This window comes from Gallus gallus, chromosome 9 (genome assembly GCF_016699485.2).
Source record: "Gallus gallus isolate bGalGal1 chromosome 9, bGalGal1.mat.broiler.GRCg7b, whole genome shotgun sequence".
NCBI lineage: Eukaryota > Metazoa > Chordata > Aves > Galliformes > Phasianidae > Gallus > Gallus gallus.
Genome location: NC_052540.1, coordinates 23,278,489 through 23,299,594, shown reverse-complemented (window position 1 = coordinate 23,299,594; position 21,106 = coordinate 23,278,489). Strand labels below are relative to the sequence as shown.

At 43.6% G+C, this 21,106-nt stretch overlaps 1 protein-coding gene across 7 annotated transcripts in view; it reads left to right on the top strand.

The window, feature by feature from the left end:
- The window catches only part of MED12L (mediator complex subunit 12L), a 113,111-nt gene that overhangs the window by 14,902 nt on the left and 77,103 nt on the right, over positions 1 to 21,106 (top strand). For 3 of the 7 annotated variants that reach the window (XM_040705979.2, XM_040705969.2, XM_040705965.2), the window contains 12 exons: positions 1,157 to 1,348; positions 2,708 to 2,867; positions 5,766 to 5,935; positions 6,665 to 6,775; positions 7,178 to 7,447; positions 8,271 to 8,420; positions 8,912 to 9,011; positions 9,581 to 9,717; positions 15,685 to 15,816; positions 16,817 to 16,943; positions 19,297 to 19,511; positions 20,584 to 20,688. In XM_040705979.2, coding sequence (XP_040561913.1) covers positions 2,795 to 2,867; positions 5,766 to 5,935; positions 6,665 to 6,775; positions 7,178 to 7,447; positions 8,271 to 8,420; positions 8,912 to 9,011; positions 9,581 to 9,717; positions 15,685 to 15,816; positions 16,817 to 16,943; positions 19,297 to 19,511; positions 20,584 to 20,688 — 1,590 coding nt within the window. In that variant the 5' untranslated portion in view covers positions 1,157 to 1,348; positions 2,708 to 2,794. The other 4 variants (XM_040705976.2, XM_040705973.2, XM_040705980.1 and 1 more) reach the window with 3 other exon arrangements.

Here is a 21,106-nt window from a genome sequence, read left to right as displayed (position 1 = left end):
ACAAGTTATCAAAAATCTTCTAAAAATGCTTTCTGACAAAGTAATTTTCTGCTGTTTGACTCTTAAAATATATAACATTTTATGGCTTATTGGAAAATGCAAATTTACTTCTACAGTGATGCTCTTTTATTTTAGCGGAGCGTAAATCTGAAATGAGAAGTGATACAAGTGAATTACCAGGTTGTTATTGTTACTGTTGGAATGCTGAAGAGTTTCCCGTTACATTCTTCTGGTTTTGTTTGTCTGGAGTTGCCACCTGCAAGTACTTTCTGTCTGCTATTTTAATTAATCTTGTTTTGACTGTTGAGCGCAACTGAAAAGTAAAACAAAAATTCACAAGGAATTGCTTGTAGTTGTTTGGAAGAATTACCAAAATAAGTTCAGTATCTGCGAGTATAAGAAAATCAAGTGTCCTATTCTTACTGGCAAGCCTGAAGGTTAATTTCTATTGCAGTAACGTTGATCTGTCAATAATCTTGTGCAGCAATTCAAACCTTTCTTGGGCTTTTTCTTTTCTTTTTTTTTTGCATGCTGTTTTGGGATTGAAACGGCTGGGGAGGGCAATCTTACCGTGTTTTCCATTCGGACGCTATGAAGTGGTAGTGGAAGCCGCGTTAGTGGGAGTCAGGAGACTTAGCTTATCCAAATCGTGGCATTTTTGCCTGCTGTAACAGGTGATGGAAAGACAGCGAATGCAGTTCTTGTGACAGTAAGACTTGCTCTTCATGGAAGTGAAAACCAGATATATACCCTATGGTATGTTAGAATGCTGGAAAGAGGAATGCTCTGAGGCATTTGTAAGATATACTGAGCCAGGTCCTAAGTCTAAACTATGCAGCTCTTGGGGTGATGTGGCTCAGGGGACTTACAGCCCACTCGTAAGTGGTAGCTGGGTCTCTGGTATCTTTGAGGCCTGGTCTTCTTTGCCTTGGTTTTGGTGTCCTGCAGCTTCTTTGCTGATATTGCACAAGTGTTGCGTGGGTACTTAATGCCAGGAATCACCATCTTCTGTCTGCAGGGAATTAAAGTGTAATCTTATTAGACTGATGGCCTGGACTGCATCTATGGTGATGGAAGTCCCCTGTGCATTAATGTACAGTAGAGGCTTGCTAACTGCTTTGTCATATGTGTGTTTATTTTTCTTTTTACCCACCAGATTGGCGCTTACTTCAGCAGCATATTAGCAGAAAAGCTAAAACTTAATACGTTCCAGGACACGGGAAAGAAGAAACCACAAGTAAATGCCAAAGACAACTACTGGCTGGTTACTGCTCGCTCTCAGAGTGCAATTCACAACTGGTTCACAGATCTAGCAGGAAGTAAACCACTGACTATTTTAGCAAAAAAGGTATAAGAGTACTCCTATTTCTTGGATATTGACTTGTACTGAACTGGTCTATAAGGATAAGGCAGTATTCATAAGATATGTTAAAAGGTTTAGAGTTTAAGATATTTCTGCTTTCAAAAAAAAGTAAGTTTATAATTTTGTACCCTTTGTGCCTTTTTTTACTGAGGTAAGAGTGATGCGTAACGAACGAGATTTTGCCAGCAAAGAATAACATTGAGCTCTTAAATTTTATTCCTTGTCTTAGCATTCTGCAGTTCCTTAACAAAGAGGAGAATAAACTGAGCATTTTAGTTTGAATCTAGAGATCCCAAACACGTGTGTTTGTCCCACCAGTGATGTGTAAGTAACTGACTGATGAAGAACATGAACTGCTTAGCCACCAGTAGGGTCACCAGCAGAACACACTTTTCTATGGCAAGCATACTACTAATCCGGAGTTTTCCTTTAACCTTAGTAGATGTTAACTTTATGAATAGAAGCACTACACAGATTTCTTTCATTGTTTATGCTTAACAGACAAACAAAAACAAACAAACAAACAAAAAAAAAGGAGTTATGGGCATCTTAACAATGGTGTATAAGCATGTTAAGAGCCCTGTGAAACTAATTGAGTAGAGTCTCTAGACTGACCACGGAGGAATCTTACTGAAAAGGATCTGTGCTTTGTTTGCTGCATTGATGCACTTTTTTTCTCCAGGCATTTTGGTAGCGTAGCATTTGTGCTTCCATTCCCTTCTGTTTCCACTGGTTTTGGAAATGTCTTTTTCTCATATGTGTTGCTTTAACAATGCTTTTGGAAACAATGCTGCCTTTGTGCAGAAGGGCTTGAGGATTACTGTGACAGCATAGGGGGACTTTTCATCCTGAAGTCTTGTGAGACCAGCCCTGTTCTGCATGTGGGCAGGTGTCACAGCTGGCCAGCTTGCTTCCCTGGCACACTCCATCGTTATGGGCTCTGAACCAGGTGCAGATACAGACAACATCTGTGTAACTGAACCCTTAACCAAAATCTTGATCTATCTTTATTTTCCAGAAGTTCTGAGGATCAGCTTGCAGAGCTCTTTCTGCACTTTGGATGTCCTTGGCAGATTTGAGAGGTCTGCTAGTGGCCCTGTAGGCATCTCAAAGCTGAGAAAGGATGTTACTAGGTGTAACACTGGGAAAGTGTGGAGTAGTTCTTTTGTATTGTCAAGTTTCTTTGTATGTGTCTAGACGATGGGTTTTGTCAGCATAGAGGCTTCCCTGGTTGATGAAGAGGTCTGCTGCTGTCCAGGCAGTTAGCAGAGGAGGCCAGGGCTAACCTGCACGTGCTAGCTGCTGTTTGCACTGTGCTATAACTTGCTTCCCATTTCATTTCAGGTTCCAATTCTCAGTAAAAAAGAAGATGTTTTTGCTTACTTAGCAAAATATTCTGTACCACTGCTGCGAGCAGCATGGCTGATCAAAATGACATGTGCCTACTATGCTGCCATTTCTGAAGCTAAAATCAAGAAACGCCAGGCCACTGACCCAAATATTGGTAAGTAAACACCTCTAATATCTAACTGCATAGTGATAGCTGAAGGGACCTGCTACTCTTGTTCACTGCATCAGTGTTACTTAATGCCTGTGCAGTTAAAAATGCTTTTTAATTGGTTTTGCTTAGAATTGTGTGTCAAAGAGTACAAAGAGATGTGCACCACAGCTACTGCCCCATTGGCTCATTCTCCTCCCAGCTGATTTCTCCCTCAGTCTCCAAGCACAGTGTCTGAGGAGTTGGCTGTGCTGTGTCTTAACCACTGATCCCAGCCTCTGGTGAAGGAGCAGGTGTAGCAAAGGCTGTGCTAAGTGGTACCAAGGAGTAAACTGAACTGCTGATTTAGAAAGCCTTAAACAAGATGCTAATTTTGAAGTGTGTGTGTCAGAACATAAGTGACGATGCGTGTATTTTAAGTACTGATGGTGAATTACGCTGTCTGACACCAAGACAGCAGGCCAGACAATGAACACCTCTGAGGGACAAAAAATGCCCTGATATTACCAAACTTGTAGGTCTGCTGTCATAGTTCATACACACTACCTCCAGCTCTTCTGCTGCTTGGAATGAACTTTTTCCTTTTTTGTCTTTAAAGCGGCTGTGATCAGATGCTGTTTTACAGCATCTCCATACTGCTGTGAGAAATGCCTGCATCTTTCTACCAACTCATTCTGTTGTTTCTATCACTTTGCTTGTTTTTTTGTTTTTGTTTTTGGGCTTGTAACATTGAAACTCATTTTCACTTTGAGTTTCTAATTAAAGTCCCCAAACCATATTCTAGCAAGCATTTTCGGCTTATTCTTTGTTATAGTTTTAATTAAAATAATAATAATAAGTCTGGTGACAGACAGCAAGTGGAGAGGCAGTCTGTGGTTGCCCCATGCAGCACCAGAGTGTCATGTCAGGTTGGGTCTCCATGGGTATGGCAGGCTGCTGTGCTGCAGTGAGGTCAATGAGGTTTTGGTGAGGAATTAGCATAGCTGCCTGTTCCCTTGTGCTGCTGCTCCTGCTGACATGGGATGAATTGTACCTCAGTGATTTTGGAACTACCTAGCAGGACCGGGTGACTCCATCTTTCCTACTCTCAGCTTCGCCTTCTGTCCTTCACACAGGGCCTTGTACCAAGAGATCCTGAAACAGACCTTCTTTACTTCCCCTTCCTTTCTTTTAAAATGAGAGAGGTGGAGTCCTTGTGGTGTGGTTTTCCGCTGAATACAATGCATTTGTCCCTTCCTCAGTTGTATGGGGTGGCTGCAGTACTGACAGGCTTTCTTGTGCACATCCATCCGCACGGCTTCCCTGGTCCTGTGCTTGCTTCAGACCATGCCCTGTTGCAGGATGGGAGGGAGTCAGTGAGCCTCCATGGTCCTGCTGGGTATGTGCCTGCAGCTGTGCAGCATTGCATGGTGGGGCAGGCAGCCAGTAGCTGCAGGTGCTGCTTCTCTTTGTAAAGGACTTGGCCTGGGGGATCTGTGTGTAAGCCTGTACCATGGCCTACGAGCCAGATTAGGTTATTAGGTGTCCTTGGGGAGGTAATTTGGTGTGTGTTATTCTGTATTCTTTGACATTCCCCCTAAAACTTTAGATCTGTGCTCTAGGGAACAGAAACGTGGTTGTGTTGTGATGTTTCTAACTCAGCAGCACAGAGATATTGGTAATTGCTTTGTGAGAATTTTTCTTTCATACTTTGACATGAAAACAAGTGTGATGTGGTGGATTCAGAACTGTTTCTCCAAAAGGGAGTGAATGTTTGCAGTAATGTAGCTAAATAGCTGTATGAAAACACTAAACCCACTAACTTCATACAGAAATTTCAGATTTGGATGGAAAAGCGTTTAATATATATTCTGTATATGTTGACAGAGCTGCTAATTACAAATTCACAGGGGAATAAAAGAAGGAGGGCAGTAGCTGAGATCTGAGATGGGAATTATTGGTGAACAGAGCTGTGTCTGAGTTGTGTGAGAGTTCCCATAACTCTGACAGTGAACAGGTTCAGGTTGTCAAAGTGATTACATTATGCATTCATAAAAGAGCTCTTCTAAAATACGCTGCATGCAGGCTACATGCAACGCCATCAGATGTTTGGGAGATTTTAACAGGAATCTCTGGTTGTTCCAGTTACACTGTTCAGAGAATGCCTTCCTTACCATTTTGATTTTCCCAAAGCTTTATGTATATGATCAAGTAAGTTTGCTTTTTTCCCCTAATTTCTCTCAGTTATCCTTAGTATAAAATCACTGCTCAAGTGTAGAGAAAAGCTGATAGCTTTTGGTGGGTTTGTGCGTTTGATGAATGGCACCCACTGACTTATCTGTCGTAAAACAGAGGTAATGAGTTGTACTTGCAGACCTCTGCACTGTGCTGGACAGGCTGACCTGAGAAGCTGCCTCTGAGTTTGTGCATTCTCATCAGAGTCAAAATCCAGAGAAGTTCTCAGTTTCAGAGTGATTGCAGAGAGGGCAATGTTATATCCTATTGTTTGTGCAAAGTCCTGCTCTTTTTTTTTGTTGGCTGGGTTTGAAGGGAGAGGGAAGAGGGGAATAAATTCCAGAAGGAAGGAAGTACTGAAGTATATTTATCTGTTTCAAAGCTATTCAGGGGTTGAAGGCTGAACTCTGATGAAAGAAACAGGTGATTCCCTAAAGGCATGGCTTGTCTCTGTGCTCGTACATCACGCTAAGCTAGCAGGCTGCTTGCACACCTAACAGTATGTGTGCTTTGAGAGCAGCGCACAGGGGAGGCACATGAAGCTCCTGTTAATTCACAATAGGTGCTGCATTATGCAGCCTTGTGTTAACATTTTGGATAAATACTTTTCAACATAAATTTGTCATGATTCTCGCTGTGACAGAAGCGTTTTATCATCTGAAGTGTTCTAATTGTAAACTTAATTTGTAGAATGGACTCAAATTATAACCAGATACCTTCGAGAGCAGCTGGCAAAGGTTGCAGAGTTTTATCATGTGACTTCCAGCCAAGGCAACAGCTCTGTAGTGATGCCTCAAGAGATGGAACAGGCCTTGAAGCAGTGGGAATATAATGAAAAATTGTCCTTTTATATGTTTCAGGTAATACTGTAGGAAATGAGGGGATTTTTTTTTTTTGTCACTATTTTTAGAAAGTTGCATTTTAGATATTACTGGTAATTTGTGTTGTAAAACTAGAATAAGTTTTAAATATTAATTCATTTTAGAGATTTGCTAGCTGAAGAAACTTTGATTTGCTTAGCGTGCTTGAGTGTTATTGTAGTAATGTTCTCAATTATTCTCTTTCTTCCTGTATTATCCCATCTTTTAAGGGTGTATTTGACGACTGTGAGCCAGGCTCTGGTCACAATGGAGCATGAAGCCTTGGGTGCTAGAGTGGTGACCTGGCTGTTGAGTTCCACGTTTTAGCCCATGCCCACCTTTGCAGTCTGCACAGGCCCAGGAGCTGGGGCATCTGGTGTCCTCAGCCTCACAGCCTTCAGCTGAGGAGGTTGTGCCTTTGTGTAAGCAGAAGTCCTGATGGACATTGTTGACTCAGTGTCATCTGAACTTGAGCGGTGGTGCTGGTGGTTGAAGCTTCCAGGGATGAGTGTTGCTTTGCTCCTTGAATAGAAGCAATGCTGAGTCCTGGTCACAGCCGTCTGCCCACGGGGCTGCCATAATGGTGGTTGGTAGGGTGGTGTGTGAGGGTCCTGGTAGCTGCTGTGAGCAATGAGAGTTAGACCAGAACTGAAATAAAACTTGTAATTACACGCTTTCTTTCTTAGTGCTCCCAGTTAACAACTGATGTGTTGTTTAAAATCCTTTAAGGAAGGAATGCTTGAGAGACACGAGTACTTGACATGGATACTGGATGTTCTGGAAAAAATCAGACCTACTGATGACGACATTCTTAAGCTGGTGCTGCCACTAATGTTGCAGGTATATGTGTCTTTTAAAGCTGTGTAATTCACACAATCAGTGTAAGCATTACTCATATATGTTAAATGATCCTAACAGTTGAGATGTTAAAATCAATGTAAGCATTTTTACTTGAGACATTTAGGGAAATATATCGCATGGTGTATGTTTGAAATACATAGGCATCATTACAAATTTAATGCCTTACAATTCTTCTTAACTGAAGTTGGTAGGAAGACTCCTGTTCTGCAACTGGTCCTGCAGGACAGGTGGAATTTTTAAGGGACAAGAATATAGATTTGTATTTTAGATACTCTTTTGTGATCCCTTCTAGTTTGTGCATACTGAACGTTAGATTGTTAATTAAAATGAAGATGTGAAGGAGGCAGTCTGGTAAATAATGTTTCTTTGTTTTAATTTCAGTATTCAGAAGAGTTTGTTCAGTCAGCTTACCTGTCCCGCCGCCTTGCTTATTTCTGTGCCAGACGCCTGTCGTTACTGCTGAGCGATGGCCCCAGCCTTGCAGCTGCACATTCTCCTCATGTGATTATTGCACCAAGTAACCCTCCTTTGGCAGTGCCGAGTCCGACTGCACCCGGTCCTGTGCTGAGCCCTGTGCAGCTCACCTGCTCAGATTTCCTCTCCTGCCCACAACACCGCCCGCTGGTGTATGGGCTGAGTTGTATGCTGCAGGTAGGCCAATGCTTTGTAGCTCTTTGTTTTTGAGACCACAGCTGTTGAGTTTACTGGAAAACTGTATGGTTGGGTTTGATAAGGTGCACTGGTTGTGGTTTGAAATGCAGCTGCATTGCAGGTAAACGAGAGGACTGAATGGACGTGGAGTGAGCAGGAGGGGGAATCTTAACCACTGCTTGAGGTGCGAAGGTGGAAGCATCTTAGCGTATTGGTGCTGCATGTGTGTATCTGCAGTGCTGCCACACGAGGGAGCAGCTCTGCCACAGGAGCGGCCAAACCTTCCCTCTGATGGAGTTCTTCTGGCCTCAGTAGTGCTCTGTGCAGCGTTTGCATCACCAGTGAACTTGCTTGTTCCTGCCAGACCCCATCTGTCCTTGCTGGGAGCAGCTGGGCTGAAGATGATGCCTCACGGACTCCTGCAAGCCTTGGACGTTGGCGGTTTCCTTTTTTCCTCCAGGTTGTCCTGGCTGCCTGGTGCCACTGTGGACAATTCTGTTTTTGGCAGGGTTACAGAAGTTTTATTACCTTCCCAACCTGCACAATTTCATGGAGAGGATTGGTCTGGGATTAACTTTTGGTGGTGTTCTTTGGTGGCATTATAAAAGCAATAGAAAAGGGAATTGAGCGTGCATACATTTAAATACAATTTTTAATAATGAAAGAGGAAAGTAACATACTAATGGAATTTCTTCAATGCGTGTGTGGACTTGTCTATTGTTTCTTTCTCTGTAGTTGACCAAAATGATTCTAGCTCTCTTCTTATTGGTATTGTTGGTCTTGTCTATCACACACTACTTGTGTTTTGTACTATTGCTTGCAGACAATAACTCTTTGTTGCCCAAGTGCCTTGGTGTGGAATTATTCCACAAATGAAAATAAGAACATGAATCCTGGCTCACCCCTGGATTTGCTTCAAGTTGCTCCATCTAGTTTACCTATGCCAGGTGGAAATTCAACATTTAATCAGCAGGTAAATTTTTTAATGCTCAGATTAGTAAGATCTGTTTTATATCCCAATAAGTGATTGCGTTCATGACTACAACTAGAGGTGTAGTTATTAATGTAGTTCAACTTTTAAGACTAGCATCGTGCAAGTTTTTGATGACCTTAGTTTGTATGTCAGTCAGATTTTTATGAAAATATCAGTAGTTTTACTTACATTCAGATGTTTTCAGTTATTAAACAGAAATTACTTTAAGATGTAAAATGGCAAATAAGAGGAGGTGTATTGTACCATATTGTGAGCTGTGACTTTTCACACTGGAAGTTAAGTTCAGAGTGGAAATAAACTTCTGTGGGGTCGAAACTAAGTAAAAGAAGCCTTAGTTTGTTGTTACCAAATACAGGGAATGTTGTAGAACATCCTAAGATATCTTGCTCCTACTGAGAAGCCTGTCACGAGCTTGAAATGAAAATTGAGACTTCCTACTGCTAGCTAATTAGTAGCTACCTCATTTACAGGTTCGGGCAAAGATCTATGAGGTAGAACAGCAGATAAAACAAAGAGGTCGTGCTGTGGAGGTGCGGTGGTCTTTTGACAAGTGCCAAGAATCAACTGCAGGTAAGGCAAGATGTAATGAAGTAAGTGTTGGGAGTCTTAGGGTCAGCATTTTTCTTTGAGTTCTTTTTGTTTGAGTATAAACCTGTTGCAGTGTGATTCATTGTAGTAATAGAGCACTTCTCCACCTGCACCTCAGTTCTTGGACTACTAAAATAACGTTAACATTAAAATGTTGGGTAGAAGCTGAGAATTCAGGTTTGGACTTGGGTACCTCTTGGCTGCTGGAGTAGCTGGATACCTAGGTGAGAAATGTGCGTGAAATAGTTTGTTTGATAGGGGTAAGTAGGACAGAGAGTCTGGCTGGAAATTTGCATATAAAGCATACAAGTTAGAAAATATGCAGTTACTCTTTGGAGCGAGAACTGGAATTTCCTTTGCCATGACAAAAATAAACAAGTATGTAGCAGTCAGGCTATTGAGAGTCTGAGCAGCCTCCTCAAAATGAAATAAACGTCAAATGTGATCTTCTGCTCCCCTGCTGCTGCTAACTGTAGTGACCAGTAATGCCTGAAATCCCACAGTGTCATCTTATTTGAACTTTCTCTTCCCCCTCTGACTCCTGTATCTAGGGGTGACCATCAGCCGAGTTCTGCATACCTTAGAAGTGTTGGATCGACATTGTTTTGACAGATCAGATTCCAGCAACTCAATGGAGACGCTTTATCATAAGATTTTCTGGGCAAACCAGAATAAAGATAACCAAGAGGTAATGACTGTACTCTCTTCTCACTGCCTAATACGTAGACAGTGAGTTTTATTCTTGTGAGAAGTGCATGTGCGTATGTATGAAACTGATACAAAAGCTGGGTGTTTTCACAGTGTGTTTTTCTTGTTTGCTATTCAACATTTCACTTATTAGAAATAAGCAGCTCTTTGCTATTAGAATGTAATTCTTAAGTGGGCTGTCTCTTGAGCACTGTCCTGAACTAGGTAAAATATCCACGCCTTTTATATCTTGCAGGAAGTTGTAAATTAATAGCTTTTAGAATATTTAAGTGTATTTAAAGTTGTGTACTTATTTTTTTTATATTTTTCCCCATGCTTCCAAGACTGTTCAGAGATCATAAAAATTTTTATTGGAAGTCTTTAACATTTTACTCTTTTGCACAGAGCAGCTGGCAGTGTCACTGGGTCTTTGTGCAACGCTGGATTTCTGAGTTAACTTGGAAATTGTCTGGGGGAAAAGAAGAAGCTTTAATAACACATTAATAAAGTAAAATTTCAAGGTGGAAAATACTAGTGCATCTGCCATGGCTGCTTATGTTAATGTTGTAAAAGCTTTTTGGCAAAGTGTTTTATTTAATATACCCATTTTTTGTTTGTGATGGTATGTTCTTAGTGATTGGCTTTCATAATTTGAGACTGTGTTGCTTGGAAATGTTGCATAAAAATTATTAATCAGTGTTGTGATGACTGCCAAGATAAAGTATGTTGGTGGCAGGGAGATGGGATCTCTTTGGAAATATTTCTGGACAGATACACCTGCAAAGCAGCTCTGCATGAGGAGCTCAGAACTGGCAGGTAGGTGTGAAAGATCAGGCAGGGTTGGATTTGTATTTCAGGCACACTGTTAACATTGAGAGAGAGAAAATACAGCCATCTGATGGCAGCAACAGTGTTCGTAATTTGAGTCATCTGTTCTGAACCAGGCCTTTCTTGGACATGGAGGTTCCACATTTTTTCAAGTTTAATCCCCTGTGGTCTAACTCAAAGGCGTAACAATTCTTGAATTACAAAGTATATAGCAGCATTTTGTATGTGGTGTAGTTGTGAAATTACTATGTATGACTGTGTTGCAGCATTAGCTTCTCTGATGGATTTTATAGCACACATTTCATCGTCACCATTTTTATTGTGTAGCTGAAACAAAATCCTAGTCCGTTCAGGCTTTTTTTTTTCACGCTTCCATGGGAGAAAGGATAACTTGTATGGTTTCTGTATTGAGTCTTTAATCCCTTTGTCATTTCATGCCATGGTCAGATTTGTTCTGTTTTTGTGTCTCTTTCCTTCTTACTTTCTGCATTTCAGAAGGCTTTTCTAACTTCAGCTGCCATTGTATTTCCAACATGTTTCTTTGTGTTCCAAAGCGCAGTACTGGTAGTGCCTATTCTGGAAGTACAGAGATTGCTCTGTTCTGTTCTTGCTGTCAGTTGATGGCTATTACCACCATTTTTTCTGCTACTTTATGACCTGAAGTTGGGTTGCCTTGAAAGCACGCCTGCTGTGGTCCCTGGGCAGCCCTCTTGAAGCTCTGGTACCAAACACCTTTATGAGATCTGTCTGTTTAATTTACTGCCAGTCTTCTAATGATGTAATCATTTACTCTGATGTGGGGAATGCTGAGCTGTAATAAAAGATGATCATACAGAATTGGGGATGTCCCTGTGTTTGCAGAGGAGCTGTAGGAGATTGAAGGGAAAGCACGTAAGATTTTTATTTTTTATTTTTTATTTTTTTCTGAAAGAAGAGAACTCTGAATGTTTCAGTCGTACTTCACTGGTTTGGACGTGGGTATGAGGTTAAGCACTCACATCGTCTGTAGCTTCAGATGCCCTCTGGAGTGTTTGAGTTGCCTGTCCTGAGATTAACTTCTGGCTGCCAGAGGCTGCCTGGTGTTGCTGAGCACCTGACCTACAGAACTGATGCTGTACTTTGGTGCCTGAACTTCGGAGGTTGCGTTCAGGTTCCCTGGTGCAGCTGTACCCTCTTAGCCACGGCACGGTGAGGTCCTGGTGGCAGAGCAGCGCCTCTGGCCGCGTGGCTGAGTGCCTCCTGCCGGGCTGTGCTGCAGGCTGGAAATGAGCACATTCCCACATGAAATGCTGTGTTCCCTTTCTTTTTTTAAACCTACTTCCTTCTCACTTAACAAATTTAGGCTGTTTTTCCTAGGAAGAAAATTTCATAATTTCAGAGGTCACGTAGGTGCTGCCTTCAGATGGCGACCCATGCAAAGACTGCTGTTCTGTGGATGAGGTGTCCTCTCTGGACTCCTGCCTCCTGACACAATTGTGCTGCTGACTTCTGAGTGTCACAGCAAGAGCAGGCTTGGGGGAGACAACAGGGTGACGGGAGGGCAGGCTGGCTGCGAGGCCATGGCTGCTTTGTTCCCGTGGGCAGTGCAGAGGTGGTGTGCGGAGGGCAGGACCTGGGGGCACTGATGACAGGAGAGCAAAGTGGAGAAAAGAGTGGAGCCAGGGGCTGAGCTGTAGCTGGACACTGAGTGAACAGCAAACAGCAGGTACTGAGCAGAGCTCAGGCTGTGAGTGTTGTGCTGTGTGTGACAGAGGTGGCGTGGTGAAGTCCTGTAAGAAGCCGTGACCTGCAATGACCCCACACTCAGGCCATCCTTGGCCAGCAGTGGTTGCCTGGGCTGGGTGAGCCGTTGGTCTCCTGTGCAGGAAAATGCAGGGGCAGCCTGAAGCACACATAAGCAGTGGGAGGGATACTGGTGAATGACACTCCATAGTGGTATATTTTAGCCGTTGTGCTGTAAGTAGTGGATGAAAAGAGAAAGCACTTGATTTTTAAGAAATGATGAATTTCTTGACGTCACTATGGAAAATCTCGAACCTTCCTGGAAATATGTGCACTTGTTCTCTAAGTTCAGGTCTCTGAATGTGTGTTCAGGGCTTATGTCCCATGTTATATTTGCAGTCCAGCTGAATTCTTAGAATGCTGAGAGTTGTTTTTTATTTTCGAGTGAAATTATGTTTTTAAACTTGGTTCTCACGAAAGGGCTTGTAACAGATGCCGGGAGTTAATATTTGTCTTTCTGAGATCACTTTGCTGGAATTGAAACAAAAAACCCACCCCCTGCCTCTGTGGGAACAGAGGGCTGGTGGTGCTGTGGGTTTGGGACAGCAGGAATTCGGCAGTCAGACTGTTGCTGCCTGAGGGACCCACTCTGAGTGTGCTGGGACTCGGGATGGGAGGAGGAATGAGATGTGCAAAATCAAGTGCACTGAACTGTCTGAGGAAGCAAAGTCTATTTCCACACACACTGAGAAAAATAGAGAATGTTTGGAACATTCTTGCAATATTTTAAATAATGTGGTTAGTGGTGGTTCAGCTGCTTGAACCGCTCCGTTATCTGGAGCCTGGCTGGGCAGGTATTGTTACCCTGTATGGTTTCAGAAAATTCAGCATAACGTTCTGCTCGCCTCGGCTCCTGAGGGAGGTCAGTGCAAAATTTCTCAGGACAGAAACATACATTCGGTGACTTAAACAACTGGCAGATCCCTTGGCAAGAGCACACGGCTTGTTTTCTCCTTTTGCATTAGACAGCTTCAGAGTGGTGGCTAATGCTGCTGCTGGGACAGCGTTTGCGTGCCCTGTGGCAGGGAGCCGTGCGCCTGGTCAGCCCCTGAGAGGTGTGAAAGCAACGAGGGCAGGCGGGGGAACCTCTTGGCATGGAGGTTTGTGCTGGGCAGTGGGCACTGCGCCCGGCATGTCCCACAGAGAGGTTCTACCGCCTGCTGCTCAGCAGTGGCATTAGCTGGAGTAGAAGTCAGGCTTGTTCCTTGGTAGCAGCGTTGAGTTAATAATAAAAGTGAGGACCGGTGGGAAAAGAGATCTGAGTTATAAAAAGCAGTTATAATAATACTTTTGGCTTCCTATCTCCAAGTATATCAGAAATGGTAACACAGGAGAGTGCTGAAAGGAAAGTATTAAGCATGACTACTTGTGCTGCTGCTGCTTTTTTTTTTTTAACTGAAAAAAAACCTAAGAATTCTTTTTCTGGTTCTTCACTGACCTGCTGTGCTTATAGGCAGTGGTGTGACGCCTCTGGTTTTCTCAGAAAGTGGCAGCTGCCTTGTGTTGTAGCTAGATTGGCCCAAGTGGCTGAGCAACGGGTTTGAGTGGGATGATTTCAACCACGCAGCTTCCGTGCCTGAAAGCAGTGGGTTTGGTTCCCAGGCACTGATGTTTGTGGCCACTGAGGGCTGAGCACAAGTAACATCCAAACCCCCTCATGCAGAGCTTTCTTGGGCAGTAGGTTGTGTGTGTGGTGAAAAATTGCAGGACGAGGTGCCACCAGTTGTATTGAGCTCCCCTGTCTGATGCAGCATTTCCTCTCACCAGGACGTTTGCCTCCTCTCACCAGGAGGTTTGGAGGCAAAGAAGGGGCTGTGTTCCCCTGACCAGCTCTGCTTGAGCTCTGCCTGGCATCTGCCCTGCAGAATGTGGACATTGGGCAGCACTTGGACCCATCCCACGTCCTCCTGAAACGCTAAGGGTGAAAGTGTGATCTTAGTGCAGCTCTTCCAGGCAGTAATTTGAGCCCTCTGAGACGTGGTCTGCTCTAGGGGCTGGAACATCTGCAGCTGCAAAGTCCCAGATCAGTTAAATCCAAAACCTGATTATTTTAAGCAGCATTGCTGACTTGTGTTCTTGACATGCTTAATTAAGTAAATGCCATCGGCTTCAGAGGGGGAAATCATGAGGTGCTGCCATGGGAGCCGCCTCGGGAGGAGGAAGTGGTGCAGCAGGGCGGCAGCCCCAGCCCTCCCACACTGCTCTGAGCATTGCTGTGGCTGCTTCCCCGGCCCTGAGAGCAGCACACCGCTGCCGTGCTCAGCATGCAGCCAGTGCCAGCACTGGAGCCTCCAGCACTGCGCAGAGCCGTGCAGAGAACGGTGCTTCAGCTGCACTTTCCTCAACCTCTCAGCTGCTGCCCGTGTCCCACATGCCAAGAGCTTGGTGTATGTGGAGTTCTGGTGATGATGCCTTGCCCAACACAGGTCTGTGTGAGATGGTTTCACCTGTACGCTGGGAACCAGCGTTATTGCTGTGTGTGCTGGTTCCCAAGTACCAAACTCACTGGTTATAAGCACGTGTGAGTTGTGTGGGTGCAACTCTTGGATGGACGAATACCCCAATGTTTTCTGAGTACACACACAACTTGGGAATCTGCACTGTAATTTTGAAGGTGAGTGATCGCTTCCAGCCATCTGACAGCACTGGGCTCCCTTGGAGACAAGCGCTTCTGCCAGAGCCAGCAGGTGCTACAGACCTCTCAAGTATGAAAGTTACTGCTCTGAAGCTGTCCCAGTCTTCCTCCTCAAAAATGCAAAAGCATGATAACATGGCAAAGCACAGCTGGTGTATAGCGTAGCTCTTAGAAGATATGGACTGTCTGAATGTGTATGTGTTCTTAAAAACGTCTGTTAGGGATGCACAGGTGGGAGGTAAGGTGAGCAGTTTGACTGGGAGCTTTCTGACTTCGGTTGTTTGATCCTCACACCGTCAGCGGCTGTGGTGTTTTGGGCTTTGGTGTTTGTGTGTGTACTTGGAGGTGGGGTACATGTAGCGGTCTGGAAACCAGTGGAGGAGGCTTGGAAGAATTAGTGGAAGGAAGCCATGAACCATGTGGTTGCTGTGGTTGAGAGGCTTTGTGGAGATGCTTTTCCTGTATGGCCCTTTTTTTTGTGAAGCGACATTATGTTACAAAACAGTTTAGATTTGATTATCAGCAGTGTGAAAATAGTGATTTTCCTCTTTTGCTTCCAGATTATATTTAATTAGAAAATACTGTGAATGGAACACCCATGTGCATCCACTAGTAGTAAAGAACAAAACCTGTCTTCTTTCTCCATCCATCAGAAAGCCCTTGCTCAGAATTAAGCCTGCTGGCTGTATCCGTGAGATGCCGTTCTGTCTCTGTTCTGCACAGGCAGCCCCCAGCGATGAGGCCGTGGTGATGCTGCTGTGTGAGTGGGCTGTGAGCTGCAAGCGGTCTGGGAAGCACCGGGCCATGGTGGTGGCCAAACTCCTGGAGAAGAGGCAAGCAGAAATTGAAGCAGAAGTAAGTCCTGTCTCCTTCTGCAATAGCATGAACAGCATGTCTAAAAAGGCAAGGATATTTCTAAGTAAATATTGCCTTAATCTCTGCCCTTTGCAAAACAGAGTGAATTTGATTGCACTTGAAGCACTGGAGATTTTGTCATCAATTTACGGTTTTTATAGCCTAGATAAGCTTAAAATGAAAAAAGTCTTCTACTTACAGCCCAGCTGAGTGTGGTTTATGTTATTGCCTTGGTACCTATTTATTTGGGTGGCATCTGTGAGCCCCTCGTGTCTGTGAGCTGCTTGCCCGGATGCTGCCATGAGGGAGCTCCGTGGGGCGCAGGGTGGATCTGTGCTCCTGCTTGGAGGGCTCTGGGATGGCTCCGGACTCAGGGTTTATTTTGAGGCCAAACTGCGCTGTGATCTGTGTTTCATATTCTGTAGAACTGCCTTCTTTTTTTTAGGAGAAGTGAAAATGTTGCACTGGAGAGCAAAACACTATAGTGATATCGCTGTTGAAAACTTCTGTCTGTCTGTTGTGGTAAATGACCACGTTCCATCCTGCAGGAGCCAACACCTCCCCTCCCCATCCCCATGGCACTCGGCTCCATGCTGTGCACAGAGCAATGAATGTGCTGCTGCCACCCCGGAGGGGCTCCAGGAGGAGGTATTGGCCCTGGTTGGTACTGTGCTGTCACGTACACAAGCAGGAGGAGTTACTTTTTGCCTTTGCTTTGGTCCTGGAAGTTCTGGATCTTAATTTTTTTGCTTTTATGTGAAAGGATATCACTGCAGAAGGTGTGTGTAAGAAGCATGCCTCAGTAAGTCATCCAGGGTGATCAAACAAAACACTTCACAAATATCTAAACTGAGTATGGGGGAAAAAAGTCCTTCTAGATCAAGACTGGGTTCTATGAAGAGATGGGAAACAATCACACTATAGTTGCCTCATGTAGGTTTTGGAACTCTGCATGTCTCTGTGCATAGATGCGCACTTGTTTATTTGTTTAACTCTGCAGAGATGTGGTGAAGCTGAAGTCCTAGATGAAAAGGAATCTCTGTCTTCAGCCTCCTTGACAAGTTCCAGTCTTCCTGTTTTCCAGAACGTCCTGCTGAGGTTTTTGGACACACAGGCTCCCTCGCTGTGTGAGTATTAACTCATTCCAGGTAGGTCAGAAACAGCTGGTGTGCTCCTGACTGCCGGAGTTACCGTTTGGTTGTGGCAGGTGTTTTGGTTTCTGTGATGACTGCTCCATTCCCTTATGCACTTATTTTTTTAGATTTCCTGCCTTGTTGTAAGCTCTTCATGATTTTTTTTTCTTTCACAAAAGGAAAATTGGAAGAAGCAATACTCATTTCTGTTTAGACCTTACAAGATCTGGAGAAATTACTTGCACTATGTGTAGCTAACATCAAATGCTCACCTTTTTGACAAGTTGTAGTGGAAATGCTGAGTCACAGCCTGAAGCAGTGATTGAGCAGCTGGTGGGAAGGCAGGGTCAGCCCAAGGGAGCTCAGGTACATGCAGTGTAGCTCATTGATGGAAGGGGTGGAGCCAGGATGCACCCTTTCCCAGACCTCATTTAAAGGTTGGCAGTGGAGGTGAGGGCATCTCTTGCTGGAGATCCCTGCCTATCTGAGGCCTTCTGAAGGTAAGAAACTTTTTTTCCTTTGTTTCTGCATCTGTGGCTGCTGTATTTGAGCTCATTCTCATTTGCTGTAGCTAACAGCAAGACTTTGCCACTTTAATGTTACCATCCCATTATAGCATTATGCTACTCCGTGTTCATAGTGAGTATTGCGCACAAACGGCAAAGTCCCAAGCTGTTAGCTGACAGATAGGTGGGCTGAATAAAGGATCTTTGTCCATTGTAGGTTGCTCTAAGAAATGCATCAGTCTAATAAAACTGTATGCTGTTATAGCCCATGTTTCTCTTATCTTTAGTACTACAGATGAGTGCATTTTTTTTTCTGGTGCCCTTACACTGAAGTGGATTTTAAGTGATTTGAAACATGATGATGAGAACTCTCAACGTCTGAGAAAGGAGAAACATCATGTTGCTCTATTTTTGTGTTAGTGGTGACCCGAGTGTTACTAAGCCACCCAAGGTATTTGTGTTATTTAGACTTGAGTTTCTGATTTCCTCGTTTCAGATGTGGTATTATCCTTCTTCACTTGGGCATCTCTGTGGGACAGGGCAGGGAGAAGCACTGAAGAATAGTTTATCTGCTTGAAATGTTGCTTGGAATTTTTGGCAACAGAACTAATTTTGTTGAGGGATACTGTTTTTATGGAGCTTGAGCTTCCATGTCTCCAAGCCTGAACAGCATGACTGCTGTGTTTTGGCTGAGGGCTCACTGCTTAGTGTGCAGGTGTGGTTTTGTGATGTGTTTGTTGTGCCTGTCCGCACAGTGGCAGCTCAGGGTGGGGGAGGTTTGGGTTAGAACTGCTGCATTTGTGGGCTCAGCATTACAATTTCTGTACTTCAGGACAATAGGAGTTTCAAAAGCAGGGGCAGAAAGTGTGTTAGGGTGAAAATAAAAAGAACTCTCTGTTTTCTGTGGAGGGGACGCTGAAGTAGTTCTAACTGCTTATCTGTAAATTTGTTTGACAACAAATGAAGATTCTAAATAGAAAATGTGTTATATATTGAATTAATGTGAACTTGTACTGCGTAACTGACTTTTAAGTGTATGTTGATTTGGATTTGGTGGTTCTATAGCTGGAGGTTTTGTTGCCAGGTAAAGTTGTGGTATACAGCTGTTTTCTGTTAACTGCTGAACAAGTCAAATTAAATATAGCTAGAACAAATGAGAACTTAATTAAAAAAAATACATGGTGTTCTGCTTTTAATGGGTAAAATGACAGATGGTTTCTAATATGCTCTTCCCTGATGCTTGTGATCACACTTGCTGGATAAAATGAGGTACACAGAATGAATTCCTTGAAAATACTTTAAAAGCTTTTCTGTTAAAAATATGAAAGCATTGTTTAAAAGGCCAAGTGAAATTTATTTTAGTAATAGAATTTTGGAGTTAAAGGACTGAGTTGCCCGTTATAATCCAGAGCTTCACAATAAACTTTATTTTTCCACACATGAGGAACGTCCTTGCCCTCTTTCCCCCACCTTTGTTTTCTATCTATCAATTTATTTGTTCAGTTTGTCTTTGAACTGCTGGCACCTTGCCCTTAGCTGCTGACAAATGGCCAGCTGCAGTGGGCATGGATGGGGTGGGGTGCTCTGGCATCCGCTGCTGTTGGAGCTCTGGCACATGCCTTCAGCTGACAGCAAAGCAAAACCACGCTGCTTGTGTGCCAGTAGGTGGGAAATGGTTTGTTCTGTGGAGACAAAGATAAATCTGTCCAGGACACCCAAGCCATTTTTATCAGGCCCCTCAACCTTTAACATGAACTTGCTGGGATTTGCATGTTGGGTGGCTAAGAACCAGATATTTCTGTGTTGGAGTTACAGTCCTGTTGTTCTTGATTTTTGGATAGCTGACCCAAATAGCGACCATGAGAAGACGGAGTTTGTGAATTTGGTGCTGCTGTTTTCTGAATTCACTCGACACGATGTTTTCTCCCATGATGCATACATGTGCACTTTAATATCACGTGGAGACTTGTCAATCACTGCAACTACGAGACCACGTTCACCTAATGGGGAAACTGGGGATGAACACTATTCTAAGGATCATGATATGAAAATGGAGGTAATGCTTCATGTTGTTTCTCCCACGTTCAATACCTGATTTCATAAAATGTGGATTTTCACCAAAGTGACAGTATTTCAGATGCAAGTTTTCTTTTTAACTTATTTTTAATCTCTCTTTGTCTGGTTTTCTCTCTGAGAAGACTGGAAGTGATCCTTTGGCTATGTTTTTGTGTGTAATTTAAGTATTGCCATTTTGGTGCAAATATACTGAGCTGCCAGTCCTCTGCTGAGCTAAATAACTCCAAACAAACAAAAACACATAATGTTGGCTTCCAAATTTAGCAGTGAAGAAAGTTATGTGCAGGTAAACTCTAATGAGGAGGAAGGAGAGCTTTTTAACATAGGAGAAACCTGGAAGAAGCCGTAGTGCTCTGCTCAGCTGCTCACAGGGATCAGGAGCTCGCTGTGTGCTGAGCAGCCACAGATGTCTGTACAAATGTGGGTCATAAAGCAAATCCTCATGACTCAGTGTGCATAGTTCATGTGCAATCCTCAGTCTTCCATCAGATGAGCATTTCCTCATCTTTGCTAAAATGAGTAAAAAAGGAAGACAGCTTTAAGCTCCAGACTGTGGGTCATGTTTGGACTTTATGATGAGACATAGCCCCTTGTGCTGCTCCCAGTGCCTGTGGAGCTGATGGCCAGCTAAAGCTTCTCTCATCTTTACTTTTCATTCCTTCTGTTCATCTCTTACATAGGGCAAGTTTGGCCCTGAGACCTAGGATGTAGTGGCTGTCCATAAATTGCCTTTCATGGAACAACAAAATAGCAAGCAAACCTGTGAGTGCAAGACTCCTGTTCTGCAGGTGTCCCTGGGAACAGCACTACTTGTAGGGATATGCTATAAATCTTTGTTTCCCCCTTCACCTCCTTCTCTCTTCTGCTGTTTCATGGATTTAGGCTTGAGAAGTACTTCTGTGAATTGAAAGTCAGTGTGTGAAAGCTTCTGATCATCACTACTTTTTTCATAGTTCTTAAGTAGGCGAAATGCTTGGGTTTACCTGGGACCAGTTAAATAGGTCATCAATACAATGTGACTGATGCTTGTTTTTCTTTCTGGCAATTCTTAGGATCATAATATTATGGAGCACATGGGCACTGACTCAGGACCCACTAGTATCTTTGATGATGTAGACAAGGGTGACTTTAAGGCAGATTTTGGTTCGGAATTTCCAGTAGGTTTAACTTTTGGCTTTCTGCATGCCTTCAGTGCCTGTGTTTGCTGCCTGCTGTTGTCATCAGGCATGTCTCTGTGCCCCTTGTGCAGCCTGGCTGCTTCCACCAAGAGCCAGTGTCTGTTGGCCCAGTGCTTGCTGTGTTCTGCTGGTGCATCGCCTCTGTTCTGTGCATCTGCACTGTGTGACAACACATGGCTTTTCTGTACAGCCCCTTGCTGTGCATTTGCCTGCACATGGACACCGATGCCTCTTCCCTTCCCTCTGCCCCTCAACATATTCAGAGTGTTATATGGTCCAGTTAAGTATCAATAAATATGAAGTTTTACTCACTTATTTAACATTGAGTGTACCAAATTTATACCATCTGTTTTTGAGATGACTGTTCTGTCTTTGCTCTGTCTTCCAAGTCTGTTTT